This window comes from Trematomus bernacchii, unplaced genomic scaffold (assembly GCF_902827165.1).
Source record: "Trematomus bernacchii unplaced genomic scaffold, fTreBer1.1, whole genome shotgun sequence".
In the NCBI taxonomy this organism is placed as follows: domain Eukaryota; kingdom Metazoa; phylum Chordata; class Actinopteri; order Perciformes; family Nototheniidae; genus Trematomus; species Trematomus bernacchii.
The window spans coordinates 15,303,934-15,323,064 of record NW_022987689.1 but is presented as its reverse complement, the minus strand read 5'-3'; the positions used below and the strand labels follow the sequence as shown (position 1 = coordinate 15,323,064).

General features: G+C 38.9%; 1 protein-coding gene across 1 annotated transcript in view; it reads right to left on the bottom strand.

Annotated features, from left to right (window-relative positions):
- Positions 1-451: 451 nt before the first annotated feature.
- The window catches only part of LOC117488413 (SH3-containing GRB2-like protein 3-interacting protein 1), a 61,383-nt gene continuing 42,703 nt past the window's right edge, over positions 452-19,131 (bottom strand). Inside the window, 17 exon segments of the mRNA XM_034137287.1 lie at positions 452-4,065; positions 5,411-5,575; positions 6,901-6,965; positions 8,387-8,589; positions 8,686-8,818; positions 9,626-9,781; positions 10,025-10,136; positions 11,411-11,561; positions 12,263-12,384; positions 14,309-14,375; positions 14,377-15,071; positions 15,154-15,222; positions 15,879-15,953; positions 16,065-16,135; positions 16,270-16,333; positions 16,935-16,959; positions 17,819-17,830. Coding sequence (XP_033993178.1) covers positions 4,043-4,065; positions 5,411-5,575; positions 6,901-6,965; positions 8,387-8,589; positions 8,686-8,818; positions 9,626-9,781; positions 10,025-10,136; positions 11,411-11,561; positions 12,263-12,384; positions 14,309-14,375; positions 14,377-15,071; positions 15,154-15,222; positions 15,879-15,953; positions 16,065-16,135; positions 16,270-16,333; positions 16,935-16,959; positions 17,819-17,830 — 2,208 coding nt within the window. The 3' untranslated portion in view covers positions 452-4,042.

The window sequence follows — 19,131 nt, the reverse complement described above, 5'->3', positions numbered from 1 at the left end:
TAAGCTTCTTAAAAAAGCTTGTGTTTATACTGGATTTTGGACACAGCAGTTGAGAAATAATCTCATTAAGATAGATTTGAACTGTTATAGAGATTTTGAATAGCCTAATGTAAGTAATGTTTGCAAATAAATAAAGTTAGTAAAAAGTACAATGTCTGCCGCCAAAGTGTAATGGATTAGAAGTATAAAGTAGCATAAAAGAAAAATACTCAAGTAAAGTACATCAAAAATGTACTTCAGTGCAGTACTTAAATACATGCACTTAGTTACTTTCCACCACTGGTGGCATTTAGGAATAAATCCTGAAAGAAATTATATATTTATTTTAGTTAACCAGTGGAAATCAGGTTGAGCGATTCACTTTCACAAGAACATGCCCCACTAAAACATGTTGTACAAAACAATCATATACTTTTCTATATTTGGACAAATGAAAGTGAGATACACGTCACATATTTCCTCTTCTTTATTACCAAGTAAAACAGGTATTACATTATATTGATTTTTTTTCATATATTTACTTTCAAAATCTTTGGATGGGAAATTTACATGACATGTTTGCATATTCTGTGTCTAATGCAGTGAAAGGAATACAGCCATAAAAGTTGTAGAAAAAATTAACGTACAGAAACCCTCACGCATCGGAGGAATAAGTGTATTCTGAAAAATAAGGCAAAGAAAAATATAAGCATAACAAACAGAAACACTGAAAACAGTCCTTCTTAAATGACTTAAATATCGTTTTTTCTTTTTCTAAGACTTAATGAAATATTACACCTATGCCCAAATTGTGAGTCAACACATGAAAACATTGTATAAAATGGTTCAAACACATATGTGACATGAGCCCATGGGATGTTTAATGGGATGAGTGTGTTTTGTGTGCAAGTCAAACAGGAGAACACCTATATCAGATGCATGGAATGGGATTATCTATGAATACATGCCAAATGTATGGACGACGAGTTTTTTGAAGGTGCAACAACAGCAAAACAGAGTGGATGTTTAAGTGAAGGCAGAAAGTCTCCTCCCATAGCACGATTATACAATAACACACGCATCATGACCTTAGTGAAATGGATACATTGGTATTGCATTGATGAGACTGGAATGGAACGAATGCAGATTTCATGCGGCACCGTTTGGAGTTATTCATCAACAGTTACAGGTATTTTTTGGTACAGAAACCCACATGTAAAACAATAGATGAGTGTTGGTGTTGTTACAGAATTCATCATGAGTGCTGACATCGATAAACCCAAAAGACGATCACAGACACATCCATATGCCCAGAGAAATATTCGAAACATAGCTTTTTATGTACACTTTATACACTTAAATATTGCTATTAGAAAATGATAAAACATTTATTCAACGTGGTGGAAAAGGAAGGAAATGAAACAGGGACATGAATAGTGCTGTCCTCTTCATAGACATTTCTTTTTGTTACTCTGTGATGTCCCCGATATTCCTCGTCAAGACCTCTATCAAAGATCGTGGTCAAAGGAAGTGGCCGACTTTTTTAAGCAGCATCAAAGGCAACTCCTACACTTTTCCCTTCTAGATTTCTCCTGAAACTTAAAGCTCCTCCTCCCCACTGTATGGCACTCACGTCTGGCTCTGTATGCGTCTTAAGGCCCTTTTCAAACATATTTTCTGTAACATTAACAGAATAAAATTAACCTTCCAGTGAAAGTAGCAGCTTCTGTTTCGCCTTTTTGTTACAAAATGTGACCATTCACAACAACAAATACCACTTAAAAGTCCTGTGGTGTGGGGAAGTTGATGTATCTCAGCATTGCACGTGCCCGTAGTGGTTATGTAATGCTTTTTGTTCTTCAGCAGATAGTTTCAACTTTCTGTTCACATGACCCGTTAAAGACAAAATGCCATCGTTGCAGTGGTAAAAGCTGCATGTGTAAAATTGTAGCATTACATATACAGTAAGTGCTTCAATCTTGAATGCAGGATGGGACTAAATAAGGTATTTTTGTTGCAAGCACATAAATGATATTTTGTAGAGTATTCATAAGGGATGCACAATTTAAATCGGGTCAATAAGTAATTGTTCAATAACAGGAAATGTGTATTATCACGAACTGTTCCTATAATAAAGTATAACACAAAGCAAAATGACTTTCATTGACTTAAAAATAATTCAAGAAGAAAACTCTAGAAAGCTATGTTTGCACCAGTGTAGAAGAATTTCGCAGTGTCCGACAATATGATTGCAATTCAATTCTTCTACCAGAAAAAAATGTAATAGCATTTGAGGAGGCTCATTGTAAATTAACAATAGTGATGCCACTTTAATTTGGTTAGGTCAGAACTATGGGATTTTATTGCATTCCTTCTTAGCTCACTACATCTCAGCCAGGTTATGAACTTCTCTTTTAGAATTCAAAAATGGGAAATCGATCGGCCATCCTATTGATATCGGCCATGAGGAGCAGCAATTTAAGGGTTATCGGTATCAGCTGAGCCAAATAAAATTCACAACAATAAACTTATCTGGTTGTAGAATGGAAAGCAGCCACAAATAAAGTATGTTTTATACAATACATACACACATTTAATGAAACTGGTGGTACGTCATTAAGAACACTAGCTATCTTGGTAGCTAGCTAGCAAAAGGCTGCTAGATATGCCGTAGCTAACTAAGCTAGCTGGCTAACTTCATAATGGTCAGATACACAGCCACGGTACTATAATAATTAATATAGTCACTTAAAAAAAGCTAAGTTAAACCTGCAATTTGATGATTTTCTGGTTCCTTTCGGAAACACTGACATTTAATCAGCTTTTAAGTTGATTTGATCAACAGTTTAGCGTATTAGCCCTGATAAACACACCCAGCGGATAAGTAGTAACATTAGCATTTTGGAGTTGTGTTTTTGGTCACCTGATGATTGACATTCCAATATTTTCTCGGCTTTAACTCATGTTTTCTTGTTCCTACCAACTCCCGAGGATCACTGTCACTGTGGCGTCTTCTAGCCAGTTTGCTAACTATGATGCTATCTGTTTGTTGCTGGGCAGGTTGTACGATGGGTTGATATGAGCTTTTACTCTTAAAAAAGCTGCCTGTAATTATGTGATACAGTGTTAATATAAAAATATTAATTATAGCTTTTTCAGATTTAAATTTAATTTAAATTTGAGATAAGTAAAATAAGTATAATTCTTCCAATGCTCAAATAAATGTTTTATTTGCATGGTTCAAACTCTACAAAATAATATTAACCTGCTTGCACACAAAGTTTTACTGTCCTCAAATTCCCCACCATGTGCTCCAGATTGAGGCACCAATATAATTCCGTATAAAAAGCACCTTCAGGTTAAAAGTGCTGATGTTAGTCCAGCGCTGCGGGTCATTCTGAACTGTGAACTGACCAATCCCCTTCAATCACAAGACTGATAGAATGGACTGTGACATTTCAAAGGCTGTCTAAACAGAAACATCAATTCTGCTTAGACGGCCGGTGAGATCTCACTCATGGTGGAAAAAAACTCTGATTTGAGGTGGCAGTGTATATCAGATATTACCATGAAACCTACAACTTATCGGAATACAACTGTATAGCAAATCTATAATACACCATTTTTTTTACATTTTCCTGTCTTTTCCACCTTGTTTTAGATTGCGTTATATAATCTACTCACATCATCCTTTACAGTGCATTTTGCAATGACAACAGAAACTGCAATGAATAAGGCTGGATCACTGTATGAATCCACACATATGTTAACAAGAACAAAGAAACAGGGTTTCGCAATGTTTTACTCCATATAAGCCCATAAGTGCACAAAACGAATGATTTGTTTTTACTTGCATAAACTCAGCAGGAGTCCGTCTACTGAATGATGATGTCATGAAATAAATAATCCTGTATGTGTGTGTTCTGTTATTCTGTAAAATATCAACCAGTTATTTTAATGGTTGCCTAAGATGAGGTTTCAGATGCACTGAACATGGGATGGATCCATAGTCTTCACAGTCAAATGCCATTGATTCTTTTGGTTCTGTTCCCAAACAAGTCCGCTAATTATCCGCCAAATATTTCCCTGTGAAATAAAACAAAACATGTCAGAGAAGCGGAAAGGTTCATCTGTGTCTGTGCATTGATGCCCTGACATTAAAATGCCTCTCCCTAAGTGGCATGGGCGGAGTTTTCCCGGTGGGCCGGTGCTGTGCGTGGGCCGGAGGGCCGGTCGGATTTGCAGTTCAAATAAATGTTGTAGAAACTTGGATTTTGGTATCGTTCGTCTTCCTTTTAGTCAACCTTGGGCAGATCGTCACGGTATCATTTTATTCCATGTGTCAAGACAGGCAAATTGGGTCCAAATGTTATTGCATCAATGATCTGTTAACATTAAAATCACTAAATATATGCTGTAATTATTTAGCTGTAGGCAACTCAAGGGCTCAGGTAATGTGATTACTATATGAATAATGGTCCAAAATAACATAAAATGCATAGGGTTTTTTGTTAAGTAACATACTTTCGTTGCCGGCCGGCCGATACATGCCGCGCATTAAGTGGGCCTGTCTGTCAATTAATCCCCGGGCCACTTTTTCCCCCCAGTCCGCCCCTGCAAAGTGGCCAATTGTGGTTAGGTATAACTTCCCGGCTCTTTATGCAAAAAAACACATTTATGTTTTCTGCTTGCAAAAAACTAATTTGTTGCCGTTTTTAACCAGCAGGAGGCACCAATACAAATCCACATTGTCCTATTGTATTGGAGAGGTTTGTCGTGAAATAGGAACCAGGGTTATTATCGTAGAGTAGAACAGAATCTAAAATGAAAATAAGCCGTGAATTGTTTTCTCTAAAATGAAACTATATAAAAACAATATCCTTATAAAGAAAACCTGAAACAATATTCCCCGGTTAATATATTGTTTCTTCATTGTATTTTAAGTACAAATTAAAATACAATGAATGAAGAAGAAAGTGAATTAATTTGAGTTCTAGTTTTTTGATATAATAGATTTTCTGTCACTCTGGTGACATTAAATCACAGAAAATGAACATACTTAACAGATTTAAATATTGTAGCATAAAATTACATAAACATGAACTATTGAGCTTATGCTAGTTTTAACCATAGACTGTATATATAACTTTTAACCCACTGTGGTCCTGTTCTTCTAAGTAAGATGGTGAAAGAGGAATCAAGTTAATTGCTGTATCAAAACATATACACTACATAGTTATCCAACCTTGTAAAAAAATATATTAAATAAACTAAAACTAATTAAAATAAAACTAGCAATCACCCTGGAAACTAACTAAACCTTGTATATCACCAGTAAAGCTGTGCACTGTGATGGGATCACATGTTAATGTCAGGCTGAACAGAATGCTGTCCTAAAGAGGTCACATAAATGCTGGATGCTCAAACTGACCTGCAGCAAATCTCTTCTTGATCAGCGAGAGCCGGTAGCCCGTCCCCAGCAGCTGGATGTCGCAGCCCGACAGAGTGCAGCCCTCACTGCTGAACTGCACGGCCAGCTGGGAGGGTTTACAGGGACCCTCTGTCATCTGGAACCGGCCCAGGAGAGCCCCTACTCCTGAGGGACACACACACAGTACTAATGGGTACAATGTGCACATTTTAACTTTAACTTTATGTTTTCAAATGTTGCTTTAACTTCTTATATAGAAGCTTTAAAATATATTTATTTAATTTTATCTTTTTTTTATAGCACAACATAACTTTAACTTCTTATGCTTATATGAATATTTGTATTCTTATTACTAATAAATAAACTCCCAGCCACATCTGATCTGCCAACACTCTCACTTCATTCAAAAAATCACACACCTTTTCACTCTTGCCTTCAACTCCTAATCCACTACTAACCCCTCGCCCCTATTCCACCTAGTTTAGCACCTTTTACTTTTGTTGTTATTTGTCTTCTTTACTTGCGTGTAAAGCGATTTGAGCACCAGGAAAAGCGCTATATAAATCACATGTATTATTATTTTTATTTTTTTTCATTCTAAAATGCAGTAACTGCCAAGAAACTGAATTTCACCCGAGATTAATAAAGTAATAATTCAAAATGTAGAAATCAATTAAAAAGACGATAGTAATAAACTTCTAGCCTGTAACTGAGATTTCAGTTCAGTCCAGTATAAGGGAGAATATGATAAGATGAGAACTGATTTTGTTTTAAAAATTCCCTTCCATACATGTTTTGAGAAATGCAAAATTATGTTATGATTAATATTTAATTTCACGTTTCGTTGACATTTCTCAAGTCTGAAATAAATAAAAACTCCCTTAATGACAAATTTTGTCCCAACATGTTTGACTAAGATGAGTTTGTAGTTAGCATTTCTTATTTGTTTACATTGCTAGATAAATCATTCAGTGGTTTATTAAATGTTAGTGGTTGTAAATTATTCAAATAAAATCTAGTGGATTATTTTTGTAGATAGTGGAAGGAAGCTCCAGTGTCCAATTTACATCAAAAGCTGTCTTCTTTACCATGTTTGCTGTCAAAACCTTCACAATGCTAATGCTAACTCTCCTCGCTGTACCACAAGCCCACTCTGTGAAGCTTTCTTTGCCTCCAGCACATTGCCCTCAGGACTCTGTTGTGTTGAAGACCCTCCTTGTTGGTACAGTATATGTATGCATTGACGTATACGACTGGGTTTTGCTAAATTTGTGACGCACGTAAGCTAGCTTGTAGCTAGCAAGTGTGTTAGAATCTCAGATTTTAGGAAAATACATTGACAGGAATGTGAAAACAACACCCGAGAGACCAGCTTCACACAGATATAACTAAGTATGGTCAAGTCTGGACAATTAAGGTGGCATAAACATAAGAAGAACAAAGGAACTTCACCATGAAGAATATGAATGAACACAAAAATGAACACGTACCTCCATTTTCTGATCTGTGAGAGAGACTGGGGATTTTCCACTGTATCGTCTGCTGCTCTGGATTCCTTTATGAGAAAGTGATTCCACATTACAGAGACAATGTTGCAGTCTGATATGCATTAAAGGAACAGTTTACCTCCAAAATCACCTTTTGTATATCCACTACTCACCCTGTGTTACCTTTATTTCGTGAAGATAACTTTGTTTTTCTTACAAGCCTCCACGGTGAAGGAAGAATCAGAAACGGAACAAATAGCAAGATATCTTTTTATAAACTCTTATAAAACCTGTGCAGTATAATCCAAGTCTTATTTATCCACTTCTAGGCTCACTATTTCACAAACACATACATTTTTACTAAAACGGTACTATTTTAAACAGCATAAACCTTACAAGCATGGACAAAAAGCGCACCTGCACAAGTGTGAGACTATTTATGTGGGCGTTTTGATATGGTAAACTGTGAACTTATTATGATTTATTATATTCTGCGTTCAGGCATGCGAGGTGACAAAATTTTCTTCAAGAATTCAAGGTAACATGGGGGGAGTAATTGATATACAAATGATCATTTTGGGTATTCTTTTGATTGATAGAAAGTCAATTTGGCCTTATTCCATTATTACAGGAAAACTTGAAGATAGTGTTGACACATATACCATTTTCCACTTCATTATGGAAAGATTTACATTTTAAAATCAAAACCTAGCATCTAAACATTCCATTTCTTTGGCAGAAGTGCAAACAAAGTATGATAAGTTAGCTTTAGCACCTTCTATACAAACCTTTATGTGTGAGTGCCACTGTTTTGTTTCAATCGAGTGGTGCAGTGACATATTTGTGTAAACCGACCAGGAAGTAAGCATAGCAAGGGCTCCCTTGACAATAAGCATGGGGTTTTTCCATTGGATTTAGGAATATTGTAGAAAATAAGCTCTGTGGCAAACAAACGTTTATGATAATTACATGTTTTTGCTGCAGGAACATTTCCATATAATAACAACACTTTTGAAGTGTAACTGTATCACACTAAGTAAAAAGCTAACGCTAGGCTATAAATGAACAACATCACAGGCATATGACTTCATGTCACCGCCGCTAGGCTAAAGGCGGCTAATGTTCAGCGTGATGATGTTTAGTAGTCCTATTTAGCCACATGTTTGCAACTGCTGTTTTTTGACGTTCACCAGTTTCCATGTTTTAGAACAAAAGTTAAAATATCTTAAGCTTGTGTTAACCACATATCTCATATCAAGTATCTTACCAAATTACCGCATAAAAAACATTGACTGCATGATGAGGGAACCGCACTGTAAGTGGTCAAATGCTAACTAATTTCCAGGTTTCAGGACTCATCCCTGCACCACTCTTCTGATCTTTACCACGACAGTGCACCCGATTCATCATTTAACATTTGTAGCTGTACTCCCCACAACGGCCTCCCCTTCAGCCCCTAGAGATGGTGCTTTATGAAAGGACTCCTTACCAGGTGGCGGGGGGGATCATTGCCTGGAGTTTGGCCATGCCTCCGTCCACAGGAACCAGGAACTGGAGGTTGTGTAGTGGCACAGGGGCGGCCATGGCCTCCGTGTTGTATTTGTAGTCTATTCTCAAGTCTGTGCTGGTGGCGTCGCCTCGCCAGCTCACCGCCAGGTTCAGAGGAGAGGACTGGATCCCCTCTGCAGACACCTGAGAATCATGGAAACACAATGAGGGGGGGGGGGGGGGTCATGTGGATGGATACTATAGATCAACTAGATACATAGACGAGGGGATATTTGATACCTGATATTTGATCATGTCCACGTTGTAGTATGTCGCCTGAGGCTTCTGCTCAGCCACTCTCTTCAGATGGCTCATCAGGTTTGGCATATTCACCCAGAATTCCTTGGTGTCTACACTTTCTGTTGTGGAATCACTGAGGGACGAGAGGGATTCTTTTGATTCAAACAATCTACTCCATTTACCATGTGAGCATTAATATAAGACACTTAATTATATCATATATGCAAGTAGAGTGATATATTGAATATACTAAATGTATTGCGGCGTTTTTCTGTGGGATGTATTAAAAACTGTTGTCATAAGCTTCTCTTTACTGTTCCCCTTCTCTCTGGGATCTCTCCCCCACCGACACACTCTCCTAAGTGAGTGTGTGAGGGGTATGGTTCATGTGTTTTAATATCTAGACATTTTTTATGAGATTTTATATGTGTTGAGGTCGAAAAAGCCCAATGGATAATGCCAGCCTGATTCGGAAAAAGACTACTAACCAGCCACCGCTTTATTTTATGAGACGTGCACATACAAGGTACTACATTAAGAGTGTATAAGAACTGATTTTAAAATAAAAGTGTCCAAGAACTAAAATAAACGTGACTTTATAGTGGTTCAAAAAGTTAATCAGTCAATAAAAATCAAATAAATCAAATGAAAAATATTCATATTCAAGAATACATTTCCTGTGACCAATCTCAGAGACTTAAAACAAACAATAAAACACCACCACAATGCTGAATGATCATACTTTCCAAAGGTTACAAATCAAACATATTTTATGGAGAAGATATACAAAAATGTCAAGATTGTATCTTATACCAGAAGCCTAAAAATATTGAGATGTCATTATAAGCCGTACCCCTAAGAGCCCTAATAGCCCTGCCCTGCATGTATTACAAATACAGAGACAAGTGAGACTATTGTGTGCCTGTAATGCTATTCTTACCAGCACAGCAGCTGAGGGTTGGGGAGGACCTGCTCCAGTCGGCTGTAGTTGCTGATGCAGAATGTGAGGATGGGTTGAGTCGGGTGGCTGGCAAAATGCCTGGTGATGCCCGCTGGGAAGGAAAGCACCATCTCCCCTGTGATCTTCACAACACATCTGGGACAGAGGGAGTGAAGAGGCAGATCTCATCTTTTTGTCTCATGCTGAACAAAAAAAACACACACTCCCAGCACCCCTTTAGTGTCAAAATTGAACAGAAAAGTTGGTGTGTAGCTGCCAAGAATGTATCATTCCTCTAAAAACGACTCTTAACAAAATGAAAATCATTGCATATCAATGCATACTGGTCATTAGAAGGGTTAAGGACACCGTGTTTAGAACAGAGAAATGTGGGCCTACTTGCTGGGGTCTGCGCCTTTGAAGTAGGCATTGATGGTTTCTGTGAAGGCAGCTGCCACTGGTAGAGTGTCCTGGGGCCCCATGGTGAGCGGACTGGGTCCTCTGGAGCATCCTGATGAAACACACACAAATGATCCCTTTAATACACTTGGACTATGTCTATTCTCTGGGCCTTTTCCTCATATGCTCAAATGTTCAGCTATGGGTTATACGCAAATGATAGGGGAGGATTTAAAACAGGGTACCCCCAGGGTTCTCAAGTTAAAATTAATTCAACTTTAATAATGTATGTTAGTAACTGTCACTGCACACAAAAGCTTTCCGGTCTTGGCGGTCTGCTCCCTTGGTAAAAATTTGATTCCATGTTAAAACGACAGTTGCCCATTTTGAGGCTACCTGCTAACGTTAGCTTGTTAGTATATTTGCAAGATATTTCGATTTTTTTCAAAACAGCTGTCTGATTCACAGCTTAAGTTCACGCACACTTTTGAATTGTAACTTCACACACATACAGAACATTTTATAATAAAAATAAATGTTATACACTGATGTGATAAGCTAATGTTAGCATGTTAGTAGCAGAGTGCGCAAAGTTTTGTTTATTTTTCTGACAACTAACAAATTTGCTGACAGAACTCATGCACATAATAAAACTAACTTCACACACACACACACACACACACACACACACACACACACACACACACACACACACACACACACACACACACACACACACACACACACACACACACACACACACACACACACACACACAGGCGTTAAGCTGACGTTAGCTTGTTAGCAGCAATATGCAAGGTGTTTCGTTATCATTCCTGACAACTGACTGATTTGCGGTCAGAGCTCTGGCACACTATACAATTGTAGCAGTTATTTATGATGTTTATATGATATTTCAGTTTTTTATAAAGGACCATAAAAAAAACGATTTAAGGCCTTTGGGAAAAAATCCATTTAATTTAAGGAATATAAATATTCTTTAACACTTTTAAGACCCTGCAGGTACCCTGATTAACAAAAAAAACTCATAACTCAACAATGCATCTAGAAAGCAGAATGTTCTGATTAAGCAGGACATGGGGTGGGATGGGCAGCAGTTCCTAGCATTGAAGGTGAACATGAAGAGGACTGCAGGTAGGCAGAGGGCAACCCATGCACTGTTGGGACTACATTCTGGCTCGACTCACCTTCAAAAGCTAAATAAAACCTGCCGTGGTCAAACCATACTAGAGGATGTGAGGCCTCTGAGTGAGACATGAGGAGGAGAGAGTCATGGAGAGGGACAAGACTGTGAGGCATGATGAGCGACAGACAACATGGACGGATGAAAAACAGGAAGAGCACGATGACTTGTTAGTGTTGTACCTGCGCCGGACATGTTAAGGTCCCTTCCTAAGGTTGGAGTGGATGCTGCGCTGTGTAGGTTGACGGAGGTGAGGGAGGAGGAGCTCTCTGCCCGGGCCAGGGGGGCGAAAGGCGGGGGGCTGCATGACACCGGCGGACTGAAGGGCCGAGTCTGGACACAGAACGTTGAATTAGAAATCAGTTGATATCAGTTTTAAAGGTCTCCTATTATACTATTTGTATGCATATATTATAGGTCTCAGATATATAAAAAACATGTCTATGCAGTGTTTTGCTCAAAATACCAAACAGATCACCCATTGTAGCCATGCCTCATACCCCTCTATTTCAGCCTGTTAGAGAAGTGCTGATTCTGGGTCCGTAGCTTTAAAAAAAAAAAAAAAAACGAGAGACGAAAGCTCATGCAGGAGAATTCTACCCAGATACTCAGCTAAACGCTGACATGATTAAACGCCATATCATGTTCCAAACCACATCAAGGATTATTTCTGAAACAGTATGGAGCTCAAATGCTTTTTCTCTCACGTGTTTACCACAAGGTGAGTACCTTTTATATCCGGCTTCTTTACACACATATTACTTGCGCATTGTTTCTGATAGGGACGTTTCTGATAAAGCCAGCCCACATTTCCGATATTACATCATATCGGACGCAAATCTGGATCAGCTCCGTTGTACCTCCGTTTTTAGAGATGTGAGTAAGGAGGAAAAAAGAGAGGGTTGTATTTTCGGACACTTTGTGAGTCTACTGACACACTGGGGACACATATTTATGTATAAAAACATCAAAAAGTGCATTTTGCATTTCTGTTTTGCCTTTAACAGAAAAATGAAAGGACATTTCACACGTACCAGGTCTGTGATTGGCTTCCCCGGGGGCAGCTTTGGTCGCGAGGACGGTCGAGGAGGAGGAGGCGGGGGGACCGGGCTTCCTCGAGACTGAGGCGTGGCGGGACGAGCGGGGGACGAGGGGCCTGCGGCACATACCAGTGTCTGTGGTTAGCACTGCCTTCAGATCACAGCGAGAGAGGTTATCATTCAACATCAGCTCCTACATCTCCACTCATGTCACTCACAGAGCGAGATGACCTCACAGGAGCGTGCTTCGGACAGTAAAGGGCCCTTCACACCATCTTATAATTATTGTTCTTGGTGTGGACGGCCGTTGACTTCTGACCAATAAGGTTTTGAAAAGGTGTCTGTGATATTTAACCAAATTTCCATTCTACAATTGATACATTTAACAGAAAATACCTAACTTTCTTAAAGGAGGGCAGCTGTTCTGGGATGCCAACAAAATCACTTATTACTTTATCTATAAGTATGTGATAAATATACCCATTTGATAACTCCATTGACATTGCTCAATACACACCCCCAAGTGTCAAGTGTGTGTACCAATGTCCTATGTATCTTAAATTAAGAATATAGTTTAGTATCTATAATAAGGTTACTGGAGGGGAATGATAGAAGTATGTCGTTTTACAGAGGTACATTGCTAAGGGTTAAGATCACAGAGGCTGTTACTCTATATTCATACCACTAGATGTCAGTAAGTAACTTAGAATGAAATCATGACACTATGATGTGTCCAGTGACTATAATAACATCATGGTGTCATATGGCAGTTTACGTCAATGTGTGTTCAAAATGTCCTTACTTCAGCACTTTATCCTGTTCGAGATGTGTGTATAATTGTCATAAATAGCAGATGTATTCTCCATCACAGGGAAATAGACATTTGAGTTAGTTTATCCTTGAGTCCATGCAGACTTTCTGATAAAGAAATGATCTCCAGGGGTTCCTGAGATATTGCCTTCCTTAACAAGAATTGAGCGATGGACAACAACCCAAATCGCCTTGGCTTTCACTGACTTGGAGGCATCAAGATATGAATCATATTTATATGTACAGAAAAACAAATGGTAAACTCAAATGGTGACTGCTGTTCTTGAGATTGTGATAAGTGTTCTGTAGCTGGTTCAGATTACGACCGAATTGAAATCAGATCTCTATCACCGAAAACACATTAGGCAGCACAGCGGTGGCAAGGAGTCATGTTATGTGTGATTCAAGCAGGATATAATTGTTTGTTAATAGTGACAGGTTTACTTTTTGAATTGTCACCAAACTAAAAACTATATCCAACTTTTAGTTTGGCAGAACATTACCGCAGACTCTAAAAGTGTATCTTGTTTAAATCCAATGAGTGAACCTTTGATATCAGGTTTATAATACACATAAGATAATGTTGTGTAAATAATCCAGCACCTCAAATCATTTTCACTTCTTTACATTTCGCTTCGACCATTCATCGAGTTACTTTTTCGCTGTGAATTAGTGTTTTTGTTCTTTTAGTACACTTTTGTACATTAATGGTTACAGACACTGTCTCTTTACTTCCCTACACTTGATTTGAAGTGTAATTCATTTGCCAAAAAAATTGACGAAATCATTATTATAAATGATTTTGGCCAAGGTATACATGTAGCTCTGTTGGCTGCATTCGTTTCAATTTCCGCTCAGAATCCAAGCGCAAGCACTCTCCAAAGTGTGACCCTTAAATGGTTTCTTTGCTGGGGAAAACATTCATTTGACAGGCTTTGTCCATGAGTAATATAGGTGTGATATTGTGTATTAATGGTGTAATATGGGTGTATTATGAGTGTAATATAGGTTTAATAATGTATAAAATGTGCAATGTATCTCACAAGATACAGAGGGTAAGTTAGAAAATAAAGGTATTTTGAAAGATATCATGAATGCCTCGATACATTACAAAAAATCCATTTGTTTTCCAAAATATAAATGTGTTTGCTCATTTAAGGGTTAAATACACCATCACCCTTTGTGTGCAGGCTGCATGACCCACTGTGAAGATGTGGAAAGAGTACTCACGGCTGCCTGAGGAGGGTCCCGGGGAAGACATGATAGACCTGTAGGTGGTAGGAGGAAGAGGGGGGGGGCGTGCCCCTGAAGCTCGGCGTCAGCTCCCTGGGAGAACCTACAAAGTCTGAGATATCATCCCTTAGGTACGCTCCCTCTGGAGTCCTCTTTCCCCCAAAGCCCCCTAGGACCAGCGGGGATATGACTCCTATCCGAGGAGACCTCCGCTCTGCTGGCAGAGGGGGCACCGGGCTGGTGGGGGCCGGGGACGAACAGTAAATTGCCTCTGCAAACTGCAGCACCTCCTCGTCGATCGCATCGTCGTCGAAGCACATCGTAGGCGAGGTGGAGGGGGAGAAGTCGGGAGGCAGGGGAGGGGCCGGCTCATCTGGGGGTGGAGGTCTGAGCATGATGGAGGGAGGGGATTCAAGTGGCGTGAAAGGAGGAGGAGACCCGGGAGAGAGGAGGGGAGGTGAAGGAGGGGGCTCGTTTGGCGGTGGTCCTGGAGAGAGGCAAGGGGTGGAGGGGGTGGACGAGGGCGTGTCCGGAGGGGGGGAGTCCGGAGGTGGAGGGGGGGCGGGCTCATCTGGAGGCGGGGGTCTGTCGCTGGTGAATGTAACCCATCTGGGAGACATCGCTTCCTCGCTAGGGCGGGTTCCGTCGCCGAACACGTCGTCCAGGTCGGGGGCCGGGGGTCCGCGGTACGAGGCGGGGGACTGCACGTTCAGGTAGATGGGGGCAGAACTGCGACCTGCCCTGCCATTGGGTAGATCAGCTGCAAAGGGTTAAAGGTAGAATTTAGACCAAAGATTTTAAAGGATTTACCGGATGAATTATATTGAAAGCTTTATATTTACCAGCAGAGTCCGAAGAATAGCCGTAATGACTTCTGGATGGAATGTTTTTTGGAGGAAGCGGAGGAGGAGCTGAACAGGGATGAAAGTTCAGACAAGTTTAGCATGACGTTCAGATATCAACATAGACAGAAATGAACACATCAAGACCAACGTATCGCTCAATTGGTAGAGCTAGCAGCCCATGTATTGGCTCAACTCTGTCTGTATAATAAAGGCATTGGTTGCAAAAAAATAAGATTCTTCAATTAAAATAAGCATTATTATTTTCAATTAACTTAAGGCTAATAATCAAACACAAGGTGTTTTACAATAACTTATAAGATTAAATATCATCATAAAAAAATGGTGAAACCTAATTGCTGGTCACACACTAACATCGTTTTTAATAGCATGATACAGTATATACACTGTTGCCCATGAAGTTGGAAGAATTCATTTTTCAGACACATTCCTCTTTTTAATTGTAGTTTAATTTTCACTGTGATATGTTTGGAAGAGATTGATCATTAAAGTTTTGAGAAGATATACACTTATCTATCAAGAATAAATCACATTGTCACAATCATTTCATGAGAAGGTGTAAAAATGGTTTTATTCCAATGTTCCTTGACCATTATAACTGTGATTATACAGCTCTATAAGATTCTTATAACACATAACAAGTACGCATTATAGACATAAGAGTTATAGAAAGGGTAACAGAGGTGTATTTAAAGCTGACTCACCTCCTGTTGGGAAGCTTCTGCTCAGCGGGGATTCTGAGTGCGGTCTCGATTCTCCCCACGCATCTGCAGGGACCACTGTGATTGGATAACCATAAACAGACAATAAATGTCACATATTTAACTGGCAGTTCCTACGTGAATTGGTTAGTATAAATGAATGTAGCTTAATATGGATAAAGGACAGACCATCATATCTGGCATATCTGGTCTCTGAAGGCGGGCCAAAGAAGGCAGGAACGTTCTGCGAGAGCCTGTCACTGTAATAAGAAAAAACACAAAAAACATTTCACCTCTTTACAATTGAAATATCAACGGCTTACCAAAAACATACACACTGAATATAAGTGTACTAGTCCAATCAGTTGGCAACATTTCTAAAATAAGGACAGACCTCGGCGTCTCGGGGGCGGGACTTGGTGTTGGGGTGGAGCGTCTGGGTCTGGCAATCTCTTCACCTGCAGGAACACAACAAAAACTCAGTTGTTGCTCTTTGCACTTTTAACATTATCACATAAAATGTATAAAAATTGGCAATTGTGGTGTGGCTCGATGGATGGCCATGCTGGTCTGTTTGTCCATCCACCACCTTAGTCTGGACTGGAATATAATATATCTGGATTGACCCCAAATTTGATACAGTAATATATTACAATCACTTGTAACTTTTCATCAGGAGATATTGTAAGAAAATTGAAAAATTCTATTTGTGCAAAACTGGCATTTCCATTACCCTCAGCTGTACTTTGTGTTAAGCACTAATTAGCTAATGTTAGCTTTGGAGAGACTAGCTTACTGTATATTGACAAAAGAAAGACAATAACTTTCCTCGCTTTTGGAGCACCTATATGGAGATTTTGAAAACTTTTTTTACGTTTCTGGTAAATGTGTTGTATTCCATAAAGATAAAACATTTTTAAAACAATTAGTTTGAGCAAATGTTAGCATGCTAACACGCTAACCTAAAATGGTTAACATGATTCATTCCCATTCTCCACTCTCCTCTCCCATTCATACATCTTTTTGTAAACAAAATATGTCAGCAGTAGGTGTACTTACAGGACAAATTCCTTTTCATCTGCCCCTGTAAAAAATTGAATCCAAACAAAAAGTAAAATAAGAAACAGACAATAGTACAACACAAGCACGTCACAGCTCATTTCATTCTTCCATTCAATTATAACACGTTTTATTTTCTTAAAACAAGTGACAAAGAAGTGAGATTAGGAGGAAATTCATAAACATTTATGTATGATAACAACTTCTGAGGCACAAATATATATTTTTAAATAAGGAAGGTCAATTTAGTCATATCAAGAAACATTATCAATCTTAAAAAACTGAGATCTAGACACTTCTTTCACCAAAACATTACATATTTCACTTGTTTTAGGGACAATAATATTCTGAGACCTTTCAACCTATATTACCTATTTTTTGTATCTAAGAGTCGAATTTAGTATGTCATAAGGACTTGTTATTGGAAGGCCAGTGTTGTCATATTGTGTTGGAGTACAAAAAGTGTAGATTAGTGTTATCAAAAAATAATATTATATAATATTGTGGCTAAACATTTAGCTGTTTTCGGCAATGTGACATTTCAGAACAAGGACTTTTCCTTGAGCGAGATTTTGTTAGACACAAAAACAAACCCTTACCCTAAACCGTTTGAAAGATATTGAGTTTAGGATTATATACATCAGTAAAAAAGCAGGAAATCTCTTCTTCTGCCATTTTTGCATTAAAGAAATCTGTCAATCTACTAATCGCTCTAATCAAAAAGGGCACTTTGACACAACACGTGTGAAAAGTGGGTCCAGATTAATATATATACCAAATGTTCCCTTTATAACTGAATGATTGACTTAGACAGCAGATATTAGAGAGCTGTGTTTCAGGATGTTGGCTCTGAAACAGCCAGCAGAGGGTGTAGAGAAACTCACCGGGCTGCGTCTCTGAGACCAGCAAAAAGGAAGAGAGAACAGACCTGGGTCAGAGAGTGAGTGACAAATCAGTCAAATGGACACCAACTAAAACTGCACACACACACACATCGCACCGCTTTACTTGCACCACAAAGCTTTCATAATGCAGCATGAGCCATAACACCCTTTGAGATTATGAGAAAAATACCAGCATCACTTACGACCGACATGCACAGTGGTTAATGTAGCAAGTTGCTTCGCATGTTAGCTCCAAATCAATGGGTTTATGTGTGGGTGTCTCTTATGCAGAAGAGAAAGAAGAACTCAAATCCTTTACTTAAGTAGTGTATACCCTCTGTTTGCTTTTATTTAAGTAAAAGTAGAAATACTACCATCTTAGATTACTATCAAAAGTAAAAGTACTCAGTACACAGGATGGCTCTTTTGACGATATCATGCGGTGGCCGACAGGTGCAAACGCGCTGCAACGGCCCAAAACACTTCCATTAGGAGAAACATTGCGAATACAAAACGCTGCAAGAAGCTCAAAACACAACGGAAACAGGGACATTAAAAAGTGATGCACACAGCTGGGACCGGAGTGCTTGTTGACGTTCAGGGATTATAAAGTTGGCCAACTGTCACTGTTGCAGTAAGTGTTTTGTCAGTTTCTTTGAAATGACTAGGTCAGCTACGTAAGCTACCCAGCTTACAGCACGTCTGCAAGAATCATGCGATCATATTGTTAAAATAAACGAATAAAACTAACATTTTAGGTAAATTTACAGTGACCGTGACAGTGGGTCAACTTCATAATCCACGAACATCAACAAGCGCTCCACTCCCAGCCGGGTGCATTACTTTTTAGTGTCCCTGTTTCCGTTGTGTTTTGAGCTTTTTGCAACATATTTCTTAAATAAACCTTGCCCATATTTCGTCAAATTGGTGAATGTTTTCTAAATGCTGTGCATGGGTTATCAAGTTGTTGAAGATGTTTCTTCATTTGCATGTGTTTTGGCACTTTTGTGTTTTTATCATTGCATCGTTTCGCGAAAATGTTTTGGCCGTGTTTGCACCAATCAGCCGCCGTATTATAGTATCTTAAATTCTTTGTTCTTTGTCAATTTTGAACCAAACTACTTCCAATTACTTCTTAAAATACTGGGTAGATTAGTATTGCATCATAAAAGCATTATCATGTGTTTATATTTATACAAAGTGACTTATGTAGCGGAGTTAAAATGAAATGTTTGCCTCCAAAATGTAATGGAGTAGAAGTATAATGTAGCATAGATTGAAAAACTCAAGTACAAGTTTGTAAAAACAGTACT